The sequence below is a fragment of the Ptychodera flava genome, chromosome 1 (genome assembly GCF_041260155.1).
Source record: "Ptychodera flava strain L36383 chromosome 1, AS_Pfla_20210202, whole genome shotgun sequence".
NCBI classification, from domain to species: Eukaryota; Metazoa; Hemichordata; class Enteropneusta; family Ptychoderidae; genus Ptychodera; species Ptychodera flava.
Genome location: NC_091928.1, coordinates 28,211,635 through 28,233,856, shown reverse-complemented (window position 1 = coordinate 28,233,856; position 22,222 = coordinate 28,211,635). Strand labels below are relative to the sequence as shown.

General features: G+C 37.7%; 1 protein-coding gene across 2 annotated transcripts; it reads right to left on the bottom strand.

Moving 5' to 3' along the window:
- Positions 1-2,139: 2,139 nt before the first annotated feature.
- On the bottom strand, positions 2,140-22,102 carry LOC139134218 (uncharacterized). Of its 2 annotated transcripts, none has more exons than XM_070701134.1 (10): positions 21,952-22,102; positions 20,002-20,166; positions 19,212-19,379; positions 16,420-16,681; positions 14,390-14,713; positions 13,812-14,006; positions 7,136-7,312; positions 6,799-6,837; positions 4,372-4,450; positions 2,140-3,744 (listed from the first exon to the last, which is right to left on the bottom strand). In XM_070701134.1, exons 5-10 carry the CDS (start codon positions 14,706-14,708, stop codon positions 3,129-3,131), a joined length of 1,425 nt encoding a protein of 474 aa, XP_070557235.1. In that variant the 5' UTR covers positions 14,709-14,713; positions 16,420-16,681; positions 19,212-19,379; positions 20,002-20,166; positions 21,952-22,102; the 3' UTR covers positions 2,140-3,128. The 2 variants fall into 2 exon arrangements, with proteins under 2 accessions (XP_070557235.1, XP_070557243.1); XM_070701142.1 differs by having other exon boundaries at positions 16,420-16,666; positions 21,952-22,089.
- Between the last annotated feature and the right edge of the window lie 120 nt (positions 22,103-22,222).

Sequence of the window (22,222 nt, the reverse complement as noted above, 5' to 3'; positions counted from 1 at the left end):
TAACAGATACCAATTCAGCGCTCGAGCGCGAGCAGATGATGATCTCCATTTAAAATTACATACGAACACGTGTGCGTTAGCTTAGCCAATCATTGACCTCCAATTTCGAAGGTCATGGTGCCGGATCATTCGATTATATCATGTCATTTTCATGGACTATGCGATACTTTTTTCTGAATTATAGGATCATATCTCGTAAAAATAGATCCCTATGACCTAGCGCAGCATTTCGGGGAATATTTTTTGTTTCGAGTACGGCATAGACTGCGACAGTAATTTTAAGGAGCAAAGTAATGCTTTTTACATCTAAGTCGGTTGCTGTGACACCACTCTTTTGGATTGGAAACGGTAGCCGACTGGTTTTGTGTGAGGCCTAGCAGCTTGGCGAAGTTGCCGTGAGTGTGTGGGGGTTCGAGTCCCGTTTTGGTTATAGTAAAAATTATATTTTTACAAGTGATATACCCAATAAGTGATGACATCAAAATCGCCGTACGCAAAACACGCCCTGTTATTGCAGCACTAATCAATAAATAGTTAAAATAAAATAAATTTGCACGTGCGTAGAATCACCTTTACAATTTGCGATTGATTGGGGTTATCTGTCAAAATTGTTGGAAAGGAGGAAGCGAAAGCAAGCGAAGTTCCGCTAATTTTGTCAGTAACCCCTATTCCTAGTTTCAAACACAAAATCAAGCAAAGTTCTCAACGCTGTTTTCAACACATTCTCAATATGCACACACTTTAGACTCGAAAGTAACATCCATTCTCCACAATTAACGTTTTAAACAAGTTTCATTCAATAATTGACTGCAATGTACCATGCCTTCCTATCTTTTATATTTTACATCCGCCAGGGCACAATGCATCAAGTTGGGAGCTATTGAACATCCTTTTCCGTTTACAGTTCCTGATTTATTTCTGAAAGTCACGCCTGATGAATAAATTGTACAGTGGTACCACAGAAATGGACTTTCTGCACATGTGACCCAATTGTCAGTGCAGCAGAGATAGAAGGTTCCGCAAACTCCACATGGAGATTGTAGCAATTGAGGCATGGATAATTCTAACCTAGCTAGAGAGTCTCTGAGTCTTTGACCCCTTGCCCACCAATCTCTGATGTAGGCGACATTTTGGTGTTGCGCGTTTTCTATAGTGTATATTTTCTGTCTGTTTTATATTTAACACTTAAACCCCCAAAAAGATAAATACAAAAACCCATGTTTCAAATCGATCCTCGAATCCGTGAACATTTGCACAATACAGACCTTGCTCAATGTTACATATATGTGAATTGATGATACAAGATGGCTGCCAATTATTGGCTGTCAAAGTTATGGCAGATTATAGTTTTACTGGTGTACGGAAAGTTCTATCGCTCGCCGTACAGGTAGTTCCAAAATCTGAGATGTCCGCAATGTTTATTGAGCCAACTGGGCATACGCAGAAGACCCAGTTGCAGTCCTAAATATTTAAATATGCCTGCAGCACAAATTACAGTAGCTATTGGTCAGACTCCCTATCCAGGTTATAATTATCTACGTCGCACGACAATCTTTGTGCAGATATTGCAATTGGAGGTTGCGTCAATAGAGTTGCCGGCAGACAGTCTATTGGTCCTGCCTTCTGCATTTACAGCGAGACTATTTCAGTCCATGCTGATAGTTGGTTTCGTTTATGCCAACTACGTTTTGTCACCACTCTACAGTTGATGTATATTTGGTGTATTAAGTTTTCAAAGTTTGACATTCTTTCAGTTGTCTATTCAAAATATTTTGTTCATTGGTTTAATTTTTGTCGATAGACTTGTTTCCTTTATCTTGACAATCATGCCGCCAAACAGATTGATGGTCCGGGCTGTATAATTGTGAAATTTGATGAATCAAAGAATCGAAAGTTCAAATGCAGTCGGAGTTGGCACCGTTACAGACATTGGGTATACTGTATCATCGATCGAGAATCTTTGGCGATTACCTTTTGCTTTTAATTTCCGGCGTCATGCGAACACTTTAATTCCTTTGATTTATCGATTTGTTCGCCAAGAATAGGGGCCACATCTTCAAATTCATTTGAAAGTTATCTGTATGAGTTCATGTTGCAATTGTTATACAAAATAAAAATAATGAAAAAAATCATCAAACGTTAGCAATGCTGGACCTTTAATATTGACTTTTGGACCACAGGTATAACAAATTATGTATAGTGTGTCACAAGAACGAACTAACCAGTCAAATATACGATAAATTATTCTCAGCCTTTCACGAAGGTTGACAAATGTTAGTATTTTCATATGCGTGTATAGACTATTAACCATATTTGTATTTAAAACATTCACTTCAGAACAATTTTAAATTTGAAATACGTTTATTGGCTATATGAATACAACTCAGAGATGCCAAGAAATCAAGATCTCGCCCTTGTCTTTGAAATGACTCCAATAATTACTTGTTTATCCCTGGTCGAATCATCAAGATATTTATATATATTGAATTGTATGCTAAATGGTCTGAATAGATGTCAAATGCCCTACATGAGATAAGATATATGTTGAACATATGATAAGATTATATTTGTTTGAATCTTAGTAAACTTGGATAATAGCATGGTGGTATTTAATGTCTATATACTATAGAAAACATCATGTTTGAATAACTTGTACAGAAGGTAATCTGACTATTTTGACCATTATAACATAATACTCCGCTGCCAGGATGATAAATATTCAGAATACATTATACATTTTTGGATTGCACGTCGATAACATACAATCATGTTACTGATTCTCAGCATCTCATTTGCATGTCACTGCAAGTGAGATGATGTTCTTGACAAAAGTCTTGTATGAGTTACCTCAGAATGATCTTATCCGATTCTTGATATCCGAAAAATAGACGACACAGAAGGATCATTTGCCTTATCAAAGAAGCTCAAATTTATCAAAAGACATGGAAACGTTTTTGTCATTTCATATGCATATATCGTTTAAAATCATTATTTCCAGATAAGCAATCCACCCAAAAGGAATTATACTCATAGCCGCTATTGTGCAGTATTTAATTTCCTGATAAAATATGTCAATAGAAATATTAAATAATAGAAGAAACGATCACAGACAGATTGACTTTTTACGCTCAAGGTCCGTCACGAACAGCATAGGCAGGTCTATCTTGGCCAATACTATCGGCTGTCTCATATGCTATGTTATCCACAGTACCTTCTCCATCGTTTCTTGGTGTGTTGTGGACAAACACGACGTCAACATTATCTGCCGTACTATCGATCTCTGTGTATACGTCACCATCGTCGTCATTGATATCTGCGGACTCATACGCCACATTCTCGACACTCCCGCTGTCGCCTGTTAAGGAACTTTTCCCGACCTTTTCACCTATAATCAGGTTGTCATATCGTTGACTTTCATTTTCATATTTGTTACTATGCAACTCATCATTCTGCGGTATGATATCAACTTTCCGGATGCCATTCTGTTTCAAGTTCTTATGTTGTGGCGGTGGTTTCACCTGCTTCTTTACGCCTGTCTGTTCACCGATGCAGCCATGATCCTCCGTTTGGTCGGCATCCACACTTGTATACCCGTCGTCTTCATTCATAGCTTTCAAATTCTCACTATTAACAGCACCTTCCCGCCGTATGTTGTTTCGTCTCTCCGGTTCATTGCAATATAACACTTCGTCTTGTATTGCACTCGAACTTCCTAAAGTGTTTCTGAACTTTAGTTGTATTTTCCTGGAGACAATAAAATGGAATGTTTAAGAAGAAATATGTACATAATTCGCGCAAATGATATACAGGTAAGAAAATATCAGCATTTTAGATCCGTATATCACAATCCATACCTTATGAGTAAAGCTAATAAACAAAACACCGTGAACGAAAGCGACAACAATTGATGGAAATGGACAAGACTGATAATTAGAGTCTAACAATCTATATCAAAATAATTTAAATGCCGTTATCGATGCTGATTAGATATAATTTGGACACAAACATGAACGGGAACTTTTAGACGAAGCTTGAAGACTTCTTGACGAAGACTTTTCAATGAAGATTGAAACGACCGTAAGCCAACAAACGGCGTCAAAGGGTAGTTCATAATCGGGTTGTCCTAACTATAGTACAAAATATCATAACAATATAGTCACAAAAAGTAATAATTTTAATTCATCCAAATTTAGTTTTTTCTTGATACATTATTTCCTCACAGAAATTTATCAAGCAGACCATCTCAAAATATTTTCACTGCTGTGTGCCTTTTAAGAAAGACATTTTATGATATATATCTTCTATCTGTTTACGGACATTAGGACTCTGCGCTGTTAAGTACTTAGAATGTATGTTTACTTGTGGACGTACCGTCTCATAAGGAAAATGATCAAAGCCAAACCAATCAGAATTGCTGTAACAACACCCAATGATATACCAATAGCCAAACCTGGATCAAAGAAATGCATTGGTTGGAATTCATAATCTGGATTAAAAATTCAAAAGCGACCGTGAAGAAGAAAGTAAGCAAGCATGTATATTTCCGTGTATATGCGCGTGGGTACTTCTCTGCGCCCCATAAACATTACCCCGTATTGTTTACTACAAGCAAATATTACAGCTTGAGTAATATACCTTTTATGATCTGTATGATCTGTATGACAGTATGACATAAAATCTCGTACACAGCAATCTGATGATAAGAAGATGAAGAGACTGCATTTATGACTGAGTAACTTTGCCACACTTGCTGGAAATAAAGATAATTTTTAGCAAAATGAGTTGAAAAAGTAAACCAAATAATTACACAAGTTGACCCAAAACCTGTTATTTATTTCTCATAAATCGATTGGCAGATTATTATCATATTATAACACTCATCATCACTGACCGGTGCGAAATAAATGCCAACTCGTTTAATGGAAGTAGTCGTCTTGACAGTTCTACTGAAATACTACCCGTAACACGAAAGCGGAGCGTTTCGACTATTTGCAACAATCATAAATTGTAGTCGCAGTGAGTGTAAAAGTATCAACGTTTTAGTTGTTTTGACGATTAGCGCTGTGAGTGGCGACAAAAGTTGCTACAATGACAGTTTCTATCAAAACGCTTTTCACAATACCCAGGTCCCTCAAACGAGTTCAAACAAACAAGTTTGCACATACTCCGACAGAATAATGCAGGTAAATTTGCTGGGTAGGGAAACCTGTCAGTGAAGATCTAGGTAACCTCCTTGTGAACCACATCAGACATGACATGACATGGCGACAAATTAACTGGTAACGAGCCGGGAGGGGTAATTCAGGATACCGCAAAAAAAATCAAGTTTTCAATATACAGTGTAAAAAGAATCAGGGATTCCTGTGCAGAAAATGGAACTTGCACGACGTGAAGAAACAAGTCAGACGACATCGGAAACGTCTGAAAAATGACATCGCTTTCCAGGAGAATCTAAAGACGTAAGACCCGTCAATCACGTACAAACCCATGAAACAGCAGCTCGAGATGTTTTCAACAACCTTAGCCTAGACTATGACGATATGTTGGGTGGTCAAATCGAATGACTGAATTTTCATTGGACAGTGGGTCGGAAGTGTTTTCCCGCGTGTGGTTGTTACAGAGATATTTTATCTCAGACAAAGGTTAATGAACCTAGCGGTCATCGACACCAATAAAATGGTTAATTAAAACAACAAGAATTCAATTATAAGTCGATATGCATACAAACCATATTTTAGACAAACGCACAATAACGCTAATTCCGTTTTACGAGGGTGTTTACGGAAGTCAGGACGAAAACAAGAACATGTGTCACAGTGAGGTTTGAATATTAATTGTGACACTGACGTTAATGATTGGATGTATCATTTTATCTTTAATTCATGTCTATCGTATGATCCAAGCCACGCCTTAAAGATAACGTTTAAAATCCCATCCTTAAACATACAACGAGGAGGGAGAGTTGCTCGGAGAGATTGGAACATTGAGAGGAACACAGCGGACCCAAGACATTTAGACTATGGGAGAAGCGTATCTTGGGCGATGGCAACTGTCAAGCTTGTCTACAGGCAAATAAAGTCTATGTAGTACCAACGAACTCTGAACTTCTCGTGTAGTCAATACACTGAAGATCCCCAGGTACCTCTCGGCAGCCAAGGCGAGTTCAACATATAAACTCCCCTTTGAAAGAACGAATAGTAATAGGGTGGCCGGAACGTTACTACTATGAGAAGAAAAAACGATTAGTAACGTGTAAAGGCGATAGTGACATTTTGTTGGAGGAAAACGACTTGATTGACAGCAAAGCACCAAGTAAAATGTTACAATATGCGTATTGATGGCTATGCACACTGCCTACAAAAGAAACGACTGTTGCAAATAGTCGAAACGCTCCGCTTTCGTAATACTAGTAGTGTATATTGTGCCAGGGAATTGCACTTGAAGCCCGCTGGTCTCATAGTTGAACAGATTAAAACCAAATAGCACCACGTTTAGCAACAGTAAATGTCAACAATTCTCACGATTTTTTATTCAAATACTCAATAACCGTAATTAAGCTTTTTAAATAAATTAAATAACTGAGGGTCGGAAAAATAACAGATTTGCACAATTTTCTACGGATACATCTACTTTGGATGAATCTGAAAAGCAGAGGTCTAGCAGTAGTTTAGTAAGAATGATATGACAGCAGTAAACCCATCTTTTACATTTTAGTCATGTGGAAGACGCGACTACACTTATTCTGGGAGTGAGACCTGGAGTGACAATGACCTCTTCAAAATTAAAGTTGAAAATTACCAGCAGCACTTGCAGTAACACTCTCTGATAACTGTGTGCCTGCAAAGAAAAATAAAGAGTACAAAAAGTCAAATCTACGGTACGTCAGTCAACAGGCTTGTATGAGAGAGTAATAGAGTAGTACCTTAACGTGGTAATTATAGGTAAAGCCAGAACAAGGTAGAATATATCAGAGGCGTCGTTGTGTTCTTTCGTCGAGTATTAAGTGACAATTGTCAAAATATTGTCGTATTCAAAATAGTAGTCAGGGCAATGCTGTTGCAAATCACGTCCATTTGTTTTCTCAAAATATGAAGTCGTTCACAAAATTGACAACAAATTAACATTATGTAATTACCATTGAAGAAACAAGACGGCTTCTCAGTCCACTGCCCTTCAATAGTACAACGGATAGTTCCGCTGCCGTTGGTGTAGTAACCATCATGACATGTATATATCACAGTGCTGTTGTAGCTGTATTGAGTCCCGATCCTGTCTGCATTTTCAACTTCACCTGGATTTCCACAATCTATGGCTATGTGTAACGTGGCAGGGTGGAAATACAGAAACAAAATAAGGAAATACAAACAAAGTGACATAAAACAGATACTTCGAAAATTAAATGCTTTTTCGCTGATTGTGATATTTTGATAGACAAGTTAAACGACAAATAGAGAGACAGACGAGAAACAGTAAACGAACAGAACTAATTTGTTCTTAGATATCAGTCTCCAAGTCATATAATGATTATTAATTCGTACCTAAAGTATTTTTTATTCGATGCAAGGCTTTGCATTTAGCATCAAGTGTACATCATATATATTATACATATTACACATATATATATATATATAATATATACATATATATATATATATATAACACATATATAAATATATTATATAATATATATATATATATATATATGTATATATATTATATATCGAGGTATACAGATGTCCTCGTGAGAAATTACAGTGCTCGATGCTCGACAGAAACTGAAGTAATAGATTATTACTTTGCACTTGAAGTATTGAAGTATATTGCCGCTTGTTAAAATGGCGGCAAATCTGTCACAAGCATACCAACTTACCAAAATCTAACACGCAATAAAAAGGTCCATTAATCTAAGTTAAATATCTGCTGAATATTGAACATTATATTATAGCTTTGTCAATACCAGTGAATTTTGTGACGTCATATCCATACATTATTACTGATAATGTATTCCATTATTCAGCACTGCGGACCCACAGCGAGCAAGTTTTTTTTGGAAAACGAAAATAGGACTGCGCATTTAAAAGGAGGGGAAATATCGGATAAACCATGTAAAACACAAAACTATAAATCTTGACAATGGTTCACAATATTGATAATAATGTCTTACTGTATGATTTATTAAATTTTTTGAGTCCTCACGCACGCACTTGCCGTCTGGCTGGCTGGCGCTCAGCATGCAGTCCCCGTCCGATACGCTGGTTGTACTACTACGTTTGTTTACAACATGGTTCGCTTCGTTGCCGTATAGGTGAAACAGAACTCAGTACGTTTGCAAACTCCTAGACGATACTGGGTTTGACACATGGCATATTATGTATGTCAGTGGCCATGTAAACGATGCAAGCGTGAAAGGCTACTCGAACCAGCCGTAAACGGACCAACAACGGCAGCTTGCTGTCATCAACCTTGACCGGAAGTGTCTACGGAAATTACTACGGAGCCATTCAAAGTCTCGGTCCAAGGTCAGCTACTACCAACAATCATGACGACCGTGGACTCTCCGTTGATCTAACATCTCGGCCACCTAATTCTGATGCACTGACTGTAATCGGAGACAACTTTCATTCATCGTTTTTTTCTCCATGTCTGTGATTTTACCTTGCCTTGTTCTCGATATCGCGACGGTACCGAAACCCTCTAGTATGTTTGTCAACTGTACCTTTCAAGCACCCGTTTACGTCAAGTTCTGTCGTTCGCCGAAATAAAATAGCTCTTCTCAAGGAGTCATCGAAAATTAAATTTATAGACACAGTTATTATTGAAATATAAACATTTGAATAACAATGTTGAACTCTGTTGATATCGTTTGCAATGAATGCTGTACTACTAGCGACATAATAATGATCGTATGATCAGCTGATACTATGGCATGCAGCTCGCTGATCATACTGATGTCGATGCATGACATTCGTTTCCGTCTTCATCTCTGCACTGTAAAGTTAAGTGTTAAAGGATAGAACACCAATTAAACGCCTTTTTGTAACACTTTTTGAACGCCTCTAGACGTTCAGAAATTTAACACTACGTGTTCAACCAACGTTCAATTTTTGAACATGCGTGTGCAGATTTTGAACGCTACGTGTTCATCAGACATTATATTGAACACCATAGTGTTCCATATCTGAACACACGTTGCACAGGAAATGTGTTCAAAAAATTGAACGCTTTTACGCGTTCAAAGGGCTGTAACACTTTTTGAACGCATGGACGCCGTTCAACGATAAGTGTGTTAAAGGCTAGAACACATGATGCGCGCTTGTTGAACACCTTAAATTTTGGGCGTTCACAGGGTGTTCAAGCCTTGAAATAACATTACAGACCATTGATATCCAGTAAAATTATTTTATTCTAAAAATACACGAAACATTTCTAGAGTAAAATACAATAATTTACTGTAAAATGGGCAAATAAACATTGCAACTTTGTATGTAAAGTTTGTCACAGGAAAAAAACCAACAGTGTTAACACCTTCCTATCAAAAACATAAGCAATAAAAATCACCATATTGTGGATGACGTTTTATGTTCATACTTGTTTAAAATGTACAAAAAGAATCTGAAAAAGCTCAAAATTTGGCATATTTATTGTGTTGAAAAGTATATGTATGAAATGCATACTCCATTTTTGTAAGATGGTTTCTTAAAGACATTTCCTCTTGTATAGACAATTGTAAATTTTGAAGAAAGAAGAAGTTAGTCAAGGCTTCTCTGGTGCACATGGTATATAGTTGTCCACACTAAAGTAAACACAACATGTCAAGTTGTCAAAGTGTCACAGTAAGGCACAACATGCAGAAAGTGGGGAAAGTGGGTCCTTGGCAGGGTAAAACCTATTTCCTTGTCCAACAAAGTCCTTCATAAACAAAAAGGTTTGTTTGTTTGTAATATCTTTAAATAAACCCTGAAATAAATGGGTGACATTTCAAAAATATACTTCTCAGAAATTTAAAACATATTCATAAAGACCTTTCAAATTCTAGTGTACCCTGCTATTATTTTTATAAAATCGTTTTATCAAAAATGGTAAAAATCACCCTTAAAATGAAAAATATACATTTCATCATAACTTGCATATATCACATTCTGGTAATCCCTAATGTCTTAAAAATGTCTGGAATGTCTTTAATGTCCTAAAATAACAAAGTTGCAAATTTCTGCATAATTTGAACAGTCTGAAAATAACTATCAGTAGAGATCTATGTCCTAAATATCAAAACTATTCGATTAGCAGTTTTGAAATAGAATTTTTAAAGATTTTTTGACCAAAAAATGACAAAAATTGCCATGAAATATAAAAATTTGAATATTTCATCACAACTAGCACAAATTTGACTAAGGTCATTTTTAGGGACATGTTTACCAAATATTGAAGACGGCAGTAAAAGAGAAGAAGATTTTTGCCAAAGAATAGCAAAATTAGCCTCAAAATATAAATTTGCATATTTCATCACAATTTTGAACATATCTGATTAGGGTAATCCCTTGGGACCTGTAATCCAAATATTAAAGGATTCGTACAGGCTGTTTGAAGAAAAACCTTTGGATGTACAAATTTGAGGACATTGCTGCACATCCACCTATTTAGCTGATAGCAAAGCTAAAAACCAGTGTGAGAGACGTGTGAGCTACAATACAAAATAATCTACGGTTTGGTAGCACGCTATGATAAACTAAATGTTACAAGGGCATAAGCTTTCAAAGACGTGAATTCTCCTTCATCAGATGCAAGGGGGATGAAAAATTGAAGCAGAAAGTGACAGAAAATCAGAGTGAAAATTTCAGAAAAATCAGTAATTCAGAGTGGACAATTTTACTCTGAATGGTCTGTCGCTTTCAGTTTAATCTAAATAAGGGAGACTACACGTCTGTGAAAGCTTATTCTCCGACAACATTTAGTTGATCATAGCATGCTACCAAAGCTTAGATTAAAAGAACAAAAATACAGAAATTTATCAAAATTCAGTTACTGACCCTTGGAAGTTTAAATCTACATTAGAGATGAACTGAGGTTCTCAAGCTTGTTTCCAGACTGCTACCTGTACACTCATCTTCTTCGTTATCTGTACCACCAGCTTCTATAACAACTCTTCGATTTTCAGTTAAATCCAACTTTTTACATCCTGAAAAAGTGCAACAATTGGTAATATGGCGAGATGAAACTTTACATGAAAGACAAGGGGCTGATTAGGTTAGGGAAAAGGGGAGACTTTCATATACAGTGCCTCTCTTCAATACTGTTACAAAATATTTGCTGCTTCTTGTCATCAACTGATTAAAATAAAAAGCCAAATTCCCATATGCTGAAACAATACATGGTATACTCTACGATGTTCAACTGATTTTTTACATGCGATTGTGTCTACTAAAAGACATGTGTTAGCAGTGATTACGCAGCAGTACTATGCAAGGCGTATCGATCGCGCTCAGGTCAAGGGTTATCGCTACAGATGTGTTTTGATGACCCTTGACCCGAGTGAGATCGATCGATAGGCTATGGCCAAAAGTACCACTGCGTAGTCACAGCTAATTGTTGGTATAGCAGCCATGAAAGAAAAAAAGGTTTCCTCACGTAGTTAAGCTATTTCAAGGTACAATACAATTAAATTCAAAGGACGATAATATAGATGCTTCAAAAATCTAATACCTTTTACTATTTTGGAGAGGAAACTTACCCTTTCTGGTCTTGCTTCGCACGATCACGACTTCAGGGTGCGCTTACAAGAAAAATGTCGCAACTTCCGTTTTGATGCATCATGGGATAGGAAAAGGCACCAAACTTGAACACCAAGTGTTTAGAAGTAGAACGCCTCTTGCACGCCGATGTTAAAATTAAAACGTTCATGGTGGTTTCTGATTTTCTTTTCTAATTTTGAACTTTCAATCCGTAATAAACGTGTAAAATTATTTTGTATACTTCCTTTTTTAGAAAAAACATGCTTTCAGCAATTGTAGGCCGGAAATATTTTTCACTTAGTGTGAAATTCGTTACACGAAAATCCGTGTACGTTTACCGGACAGTGAAGCAATAGTAAATTTCATATAGCCACTGTAAAGTAAAAAGCACAAAAGACTGTCAATTGTTTCACAGTATTGTAAAATTTCTGTGATGTAGAGTTTTTGAACACTTGAAGGAGATCAATGTTAACACATAGTGTTCAGATTTAGAACATCAATGTTAATATTATGAACACTGGTGTTAACATATGAACACTAGCCGTTCAAATTTGAACACCGACATGTACATTTTGAACGCGTAAAGACGCGTCTAGCGTCCGCTATTTTTACAGTGTGGCATTTCACCGTGTCGATTTTTGAATGGCATGATATTTAAAGGTGATGTTTCAAGTTTGATATAGACGGTAGGGATGCAGTTACTTTTCATTCCCTCGAAAATACATCGTTTTTCAATTCAAAATGAACCGTGAAAGTGCTGGTCATTTTTCAAATTTTTGTGCTGAACGTGCGTGTTCAGTGCAGTGCAGTGTGGAGTGCATGTAATGTGTACAGAGTCGGGCCGATCATGCTGGACGACGCTCACTGGCTTCAAACTCAGTTAAATTTCCTTTTTTATTCGTTTTCTACAACTTTAAATTCACTGGCATTGCCAAAACTATAAAATAATAGCAATAATGCACCCCTTCCCGGCCCATAATGGACTCAAGCAAACTTTGCACTCCATAATGTACTCGGCTTCGCCTCGTACATTATGTCGTGCAAAGTTTGCTTTCGTCCATTATGAGCCGGGAGGGGGTGCATTATTGCTTAAGTATTTACACGCTGGATTGAGATCTCATTTGATCATGATTTTCTTGAATCAGTTGAATGGGGCTCGACTACTGTTATCGCTCGAGCCATGGAGCTGAACACTTACCTGTACGCGCGTATATGCCAACAGACTATCAATGACCGGGCTCTAGTCTACGACATCGCTTGCAAGGACGAGAGCTTTCATTTCAAGAGGCCCATTAGGAGTACAATTGACAATAACGCAAGCTACAGAAATCTACAGCTCGCAGAGCAATGCCCGCTGCAGCAAGAAGCATCTGTTCCGTGGTCTGCATGAACGTCGGTGTCAAGAGAACCGGGTATAGGCTTATGGCGCGCTACACTCAGCTATGGAGAATCCAACTCCAACACGAACTTTACCCGGGGGGGGGGCGGTGCAAACGAGATTTTTGAATACAGGTATCAAGTCAAGCGAAGGATCTTTCATAGGTTGAAAGAGGATTCAGACGATTCTCTTCTATCCGTGTACGTCAACCAGGTGACCGTCTCCCTTATCGAAGCAACTGCATCTCTTGTGTCCTGCTCTGGCTTGCCGATCATGGTCTTGATGTATTTTTGCGTTAGGCATTGTGCTTGTTACTGGTCTACACATATACAATGTTGATCATTTTAGTGATGTATTTTTACTGTACTGTACATAGCATTGTGTACAACCAGCGACCGCGATCAAACCCATTTGTTCACTGTGCAGTAAACTCAGCGACATGTGCCGAATGTAGTATCTCAATGTTCATAGACTTACATGAGTTTATAAATAGAAATACACCACTGAAGTTCGTTTCCGATCTTAATATTTTACTATTGCATGATGTTGAGTCTTACAAAGGCGTTAACAAAGTGAGGGACCGCTCCCATCTCACTTCGATTGAAGTTGAGAAGACTTATGTTTACAAAAATTTGTTTATCAACAAAAAAATTGCGCACGCGCAGCGCGATGACCACTGCGCTTTAAGCCATAACGAAACTCACCGATGCACCACGGCAGGGTGCCATTCCACATAGCATTCTGTTGGCATTCAACAGTGTCATGGGGACTGGACAGTTTAAAGCCTGTTTTACAAGTGATTGATACAGTGTCTCCAATCAAATATGGACATGAACCATTGTAATACAAAATTCCATCGACACGACTTGGCAGCAGAGGGCACTGAGGTACCGCGACTTCTATGATAAAAAATAAACAATACAGTCAGTTATAACTCTTTTTAGCCATACATCATTTATGCCGAAACATGGAAGTTTCAGACACTTAAACCGAATAGAAAATACTTCCTCATTCTAATACTTACATCACGTAAATCCATCAAAGACGTTGAACACGACAAGACAAACGTAACTACGTTTTCCCATTTGTAACAACGCTATTTCCCGCGCTCCATGAGTTAAACTGCAAACAAGAACGTCCAATGCAGATTTACAATTCCTGTCATTATTGTTTACAAAGTCAACGCGACACGCGGAGAAGAGGAAACCCTCGCGCATAGAAATATGGAAATTAGACAGTGAATTGAAGCAAATCCTTTTCTTAAAAAACGAACAAGCCACACCTCTGTATTTCAGTGTAAATATTCCCCTGCGAGTACCGCCATTGATTCCGGATTTGAAAGTAATGTACACGGTGTTCGAACATGACGTTGCTGATAAATTGCTGACTTCTATGTTTCGCTGTCTACCATTCATCATTTCGTATAAAGTCACAGAGTCTGCTTCTTCATCCATATTGAACAAAACAAATTCAAACTCCAAGATGCTCCTCGGTTGTGCACTGATATGCCATGTGCATTCTTGATTTTCCATGTAATATCCGGGAAAACCTGGTGAGTAGATAGTCCCTATTCCAACCACATTACCGCCACATGAACCCATGGATGCTGAATATTAAAAAACAGGTTAACTGATGTTCTAATTATAGTATTAATGAGTTATTGCCGTAAATGTTACAAACTTCAGTGTTATTTAAATTAAATAGGAAAACATTTAGATTCGAAAACGCTAACTTATGTACTATATGTAATCGTGATTTTGTTAATCTGAACTGTCCTATTCCAAGAAACACACACATCATACATACATACATACATACATACATACATACATACAGACAGACAGACAGACAGACAGACAGACAGACAGACAGACAGACAGACAGACAGACAGACAGACAGACGAATTCATGTTCCGTTTTCATGTTTGCCATTGACTGGTAAAGTTGCTAGGGTATACTAGCAATGGGAATAGATTGATATCTTAAACGTCTGCGGTAAATTGTAAAGGATCGAAATGAAAGACTTGTATATTGACAGTAAGACGGAGGTCATCTGCTATGACAGTAAGACGGAGGTCATCTGCTTTGGAACGAGGCATTCCCTCTCCCGTCTCGGGCCTGTGGATGTTACAATAGGCGGCTCCCTCGTGAATTCGGCGCCAGTTGTCAAAAATCTTGGTGTTCTTCTCGATAGCCAATTGACGATGGAGCGGCATGTGACATCCACATGCAGGAGTGCATACTTCCATTTACGGAATATAGCTCGCATCTGTAAATTTCTCCCACGTTTGTCACTTGAAAGGCTCATTCATGCTTTCATTTTTTCTAAGTTGGACTATTGCAATGTATTGTTTCTTGGGCTTCCCTTATGTTACTACGGAAATTACAGCTAGTTCAAAATAGCGCGGCTCGGTTATTGTCTGGCTGCCGCAAGTATGATCACATATCTCCTGTTTTAAGATCACTTCACTGGCTCCCAATCGAGCGTAGAATTGAATTCAAAGTCTTATTACTGGTTTTTAAGGCACTTCATGGTCTTGCGCCTATCTATATCATTGACCTTTTAACACCCAAGAGTAATACGCGCCGTCTACGTTCTTCAGATTCGGGCTTGCTTGAGGTTCCGTTTACGAGGTCTTCATTCATATACAAACGGGCCTTCAGCCATGTCGCTCCGCGTTTATGGAACGATTTACCGGCTGATATTAGAATGTGCAATACCATCGATTGTTTTAAGAAACGTCTAAAAACGCATCTTTTCCGCAAAGCTTTTAATTAATTGTCTTTTTAAGATTTTATACATTTTCCTGTGTCTGCATGTTTTTTTTAGTGTCAAAGGTTTGTTTATTTTTTACATTTGTGAACCGTTTAGAGCATTTTATGGATTTACGGTATAGAAAAAAAAAATTATTATTATTTATTATTAAATTATATTATTCGGAAATCTTCTAAATATAACTGTTGACGAATTTTACTGTCAGTCGAAAGTTGCATAGTTTGTATAAAAATATCTTTTGCGGTATTCCATTTGCTTGTTTATGTACATTGCCAACGTCTATGCCAATGTGGAGTTAAAACATTTAAGTTGGGAAAGATTCAATGTCATTTAACTAAAACAGTAATGTTTTTCACCCGCCTATTTTCATCGATTTTCAGTTGTTTTTAATTGCCTAATCTGCAGGTCAATCACGTTTTCTCATTTCCTTATTTTGTTCGTGTTCTTTGTGCTACGATGCCTTTTGGCATGCAGTATCATGATTATAGATAACAGCAGAACATACAGCAAATATGTAAATGTTAGACTTAGCTCACCTAAATAGATTCCGATTGCGCCGTCGCCTCCACATGTCTGACTTCGGTCTCCATTACATCGCCAAGCAATGGTCTCCTGGTAACTTCGTTAGAGCTCTGTATTGTGTCTCGTTATCACATAAGCAATACCAACCACGATACAATCCCGCATAAGTGTAAGATTTACGACGACACCTCTCGAGGCAATGTTGAATGGTCAAGCCGCTAATGTATGGTGGCAGGTTTTGACTTACACCAATGTAACAACCTAGATAAGCATCATCTATAGTAATTGTCAAAACATGCAAGATGGAAAGTGAATTTTCAATGTTAATGTGACGATCCTCTCGATATTGTCAAAACTTAATCTCGCATAGACAGTCTCCATTCAATCATTCGTCGTGTCAGTGCAAAAGGTCGTAACTCACATTTTGGTAAAATCAGTCTTTTTCTAAAAATGATCTGAAATGACTTGTTACATTGTCTTACATTTCGTACAAAGTCAAATCCTTGTGTATAACACCTATTCAATATTCATTGGAACATATTTTGCATTCAACCTAGGGGTTCTAGTATTAAAAAATCGACTTTTCTGGCGCACCTGTTAAAATGCGATGCATTGTTGGGAACTCATAAGGTAGTATGCACCACGAAAGTAAAATACTTGAATTTTTACTCAAACTTTCCTCAATGGAGCTTTCGACCATTCTCTTACCAAATCAATAAAAAAAATTGGGACCACAGTGCAAAAGTTGGTACTAATGAGACAAATAACCCGAGATTTCCTGATGTTTGAAATTCAAAATGGCCGCCATCCCTATGTTAACTCTGGGAGGAAAAACAAAATTTTCGATTTTCGAAAAACTAAGACGGTGATCAGAAAAGAATTAGAAAAGTTTCAGAGTCCGAATATCTGTCCCAGTTGCGTGTTCTACCTTCATGGCTATGACTAATATTTTTACTGTTTCAATCTGGATTAGTAATCGCGATCAGCAACTATCATCAAGATGGCAAAATCAATAAACCCAGTCTTTCTTGCTGTGCATCATCAACCTTGCTAGGTCGCATTAGAACGGGGACTTCTAAGTATTTTATCTTAGTTTGAAAATTAACAAGAGTGCATTTTACACTTCTTTATGCACCACGATATAATTTTAACTAAAACTGTCGGCATATACTCTTTGTTATCATTAAGTGTTGAGATTAGTTGAATGTTTGTGTTTAAAATAGCGACTCCTCCATCACTGTTGCTACTATATTGGGAAAGGGAAAGTGTTTGAAGGGTAGATCGTCTGAAATGTACAATTTCAATTTCAGCGAACCGTCGCGATTGAGGAATCGATTTTGAGTCAAGAGTGCGTAACCTATTACAGTGAACCTTATGTGTGATTATTAAAGTGAATAGTTGTCAAAAAGAAACAAAATTGAATTTCGGTATTAGAAATGTTATTACCAGTTCATCTCATGTGATGTGAATGCAATGAATACCGTTCCGGTGCCATGTTAAAGAGCATGCATCGAGGAGACGAATTCCCTGTATCGGGAGAGCACACTATGAGTATTCATTTAGCCTTAGACTGAAAGATTCATCGCTCGAAGACACTCTCTATGCTCCCCTCTAACAACTTGATGTGGTCTTTAACATGAAAGAAATCTAGACACGTCTACAGCTGCTTCAAGTCGTTAAAATATGTGAAGTTTATGCAGCCTGCAGTTAAATATTTATTGCAGTAAGTATTCTCTCTGCAAAATAAGTATGAAGGTCATGACAATACTGTCAACCAATTACGATTGTGGTTGCCAGTTCTACAGAAGGTGTATAACATTGCAAATATAAACATTCACACGTGGTAGGAATCAGTCAAACAGACGGAAGTCCGACCGAAAGTATACATTGTGAATTCTACCATATTGACGAATGAATTTTAGCTAAGTGTTGCACAGCGGATGTCATGGCCCTTCGTGACCACCGGTCCGCAAGTGCAAGGGTGAGCAAATCATTTAAGAGTCTCTAGCCCACTGGCTAGTAGCACGAAAACATTAGTAGCCTAGCTTCAGTTTCTACTAGCCGGCTATAGTGACTTGTTAAATTTTGTAAAGTTCATGGTTTTAATGCCTGCTCTCTAACTGCAAAATGTGAGAACAAAATACGCTTGGTATGAAGATGTTTGCCTGAAATAACGAGTCTTGTGAACCAAAAAAATACAGCAAGACACCAATTATGCATGACCATTCTTGCGCGCATTACATGACATGCCTGTAATCTGATACTTTTGATATCTCGGAGACCTCAATACCCTACGCATTATATGCATTCTATTCCTCGATACCCGTGTAATAATTGTAGAAATAGATGAAATGCCAACAAAAACCACACAAAATAGCGTCACATGCACGTTTTCAAAGTTGTGTCGATCGCGATGTCCGAGGGTAGTTGACTCCTGTATCCATGTAATATAAAATATTGATGGCTGACGAGGAGACTATTTGTTGTAAGGGATGAAAGAATACAAGGAAGGTGTACAAAGTCATTAGGGCTGATAACGTAGCGTGTACACTTTAATCAGGAAGTAAAATATCTCCACGCTTGGCGTAAAATAATACTTAATTCGGACATGGTCAAAAAAGAAAACGTTTAAGCTACTTCACTAGATATATTCCTTGTTTAACATATTACCAAAAGTGTATACTTGACCAAACTCACAAACTCTGGACGGAGTCAACAGAATGGAAGTGAATGCGTACCTAGAGAGCGGGTTGCTGTTATAGTAGCTAAGATATGCAGTTTATGGAATTAAGCGTGTCGTACTTACAATTACATTTAACAGTTGCAGCATAGTTGTCGTAATAATAATTAGAGAAGCCAAAATGGCAATCCAGTAGGGATTCATCGTTTTCGTCGCACCAAGTAGCAGTGATACGGCGTCGTAGATCACCAGAAAGTGACCAACTGGATCCGTAAGACATCGCCCCTTTGTATCCTGTAAAAACAAACTATACAGCTGAGTAAATGCTGTAATTTTCGATTCAGCACGTCGTACAGTTGAATTATCCTTTATCATAAATATTTTTCGATACACTCCCAAATCAGTCCAACTGCCAAGTGGTCAGTTTGTCAAGGCATTTTGTAAGTGTATGTCTTCCAATGATGTATATGAGGACCAATTTTAGGCCAGACTTCAACACGTATCATGAACAAGTACATTTCATTGTCTATAAAATGCGAAGTTTTGTCAAGACTGATACTTTGGATTTCAGAAAACGGAATTGCAATATGGACACGAAAATAACAAGAAGTAACATCTATTGTCAATTCAAAGAAATACTTTTTATTTTATCTTCTGATATTTGAGTTAGTTTGAACTATAATAATATTGTTTTGCTAACTAAGTTGCAGCGTGGTACAAAGCTATATTTCCTTCAAATTAGCCTTAAGGACTCGCCTGTAATTGACGATCGTGCTTTGTTCATAAAATATCATGGTCAGGTGTGAACCACTGTTCTAACAGGGAATATATCAATAATTGGAATCACAGAATCCTTTAAAGATGAGTTCATATTTGTGGATGGGCAATGTGCAAATACATTATATCTACAACATACCTAATTCATTGCAAAGAATATCAGCAGGTGTGAAACTCCAGCTTTGTATCCAGTCATTATTGTAAGGTCTATAATACAAGACAGGTAGCCATTCCTCCTCAATAAACATCTCAACTCGGCCTTCATAAGGCGTTTCTCCGCCTACAAGTCGGACGACTTCCGATTCTGAAAGTAAATACACGGACTGTGATTTTTCACTTGAACAGGAACAGTAGGCATTTGATTAAATGTTTAAAATCATACGATTTTTAGCTGTATTTGTATTCATTTAAAACATATGTGTCCTTTCCATGATTCCAGTATCCCGCCATGGTTTGTGAGACATGCATATATATGTATATATCGCTATATAATACTAGTAATGTCAAAAATGCCTGTTCAACAGAGACCATCTTAGACAAGGTACGCAGCACAACCCCATGGCCGATTGAACTCTAACAGGAACTGCAAGCACTGGGGCTATGCTGTAATGTATGCTAGGTAACAGTGACTGTGTAGTAGGACTATTTCCTGATGTTGTAAGAGTGTAACATTTCAACATTATTATACTTGCACACATGTAGCGTATAATCGAAATAAACGTAATTGTTAAATGCTATTGTATATGCCTCTTAACCTTGTACGGGAGTTTTGAAACATGATCTGATGAGCGGGATAACCCATGTACGTACTATATAAAACAGACAACGAAGACAGACAACCAGGCTATTTCATAATTTGAAACGTTCCCAGAGTTCTCTTTACAGGTTAATAAACCATTCGATTAAAATATTGCCCAAGTAAAATTGGAGAAGAATGTCAAAGCTTTTAAAATCATTTGGTTTTCACTCTCCCACTCCCTTAAAAAAACCTCGCTGCTCCGTCACTACCAAAACTTCTAGCTATCCCTGCTCTGAGCAAATTCTCGCAAACAACGTACTCAATCCACTCCCCGCCTACTTGGCTTTTTCCGAATTTGACTCACTTCTAGAAGTTTGACGCTTCGCAAACCATTGCTGGCTAACTTCCTTCTTTCCTTCTCGCCTATACGAGGATAAAACTGCCCAAAACCATATCAAAATATACCTGAGAACATATGAACATATGAACAGCTGTCATATGAACAGCTATATTTTAAGGGTTGCATTAAAAACATCATATAGTATCAATACATATTTCTCATAGGTTTATCTCGGTAGGGACAGCGCAATGAACACCGTCAATTTGAACGTTTATCCACGGTCCTTCTATTAATGCGCACCGGCTATCACTGAGTCAGGGCTGACGCTTAAGGCGATACCGAAGGATTAAAATTGCTACGCAACGGTTGCTAAGGGTATTTTCCAAAATCAATCAAAAAACATAAGTTTTCATGGTTTACATGATAAGGATTTACAGAACCATACGATTCCAAAAGACGCAGGTTTGTCGCGCGATTGGTCAGTGACGTCACACATATACAAATTTTCACAGCTCTATTTTAAAACGTTTCAGCTCCTGCAAATCTGCACCAAATTTTCCAAAATTTCAAAATGTAACACATGAGATACCTGTTTAGCGCCCCTCGCATGAATTAGGTTATCTGTTCGAGTACAAACGATTTTCAACAGGAAAATATCTACAGTGTCATTTTGTGAAATTTTGAAGGGTTTTACGGCGATATCTCACAATCGGCCCGGAATGTTTGGAAACGCATGCTTATCTATATTCTCATGAATGACTTTAATAATCCTACCAAACGTCAACTTAATTGGTTTACAATTGAGAGAGTTGAAAGATTTTGAGCATTTTCAAAATACCAGGAGTCGAAAATCCATAGAAAACAACGGAACGGTAAGATTTTGCACGTGCAAAAGTGCGCATTTTGAACGTTGCTAGCGATAGCAACCATCGCGCGCTTAAATCCTTATGTATCGCCTTAAGCATCACAGAACTATTTAGTCAAGCAGTAAGGAGAATTATTGTTCATACCTGCATCCGTAACACGAATGTGTAACAAAACAGTAACCAGGGCTGCACAAAGAGTTGCCCTGTACGTCTCCATGCCTTGATCAGTTGATATTTCCACCTCAAGACATATTATTTTCATGCATGTGCTGTGAAATACTTAACTTCCCGGTTCAAAGGTTAAAAGGTTGCAAAGGGCGCATGGCACAAAGTGCAGACAAAAGAAAGCCGAACTGCGGATAAGTTCACATCCGTAAAGGGCAATGAACACGTTTTATCATGACTCTTCTTACAG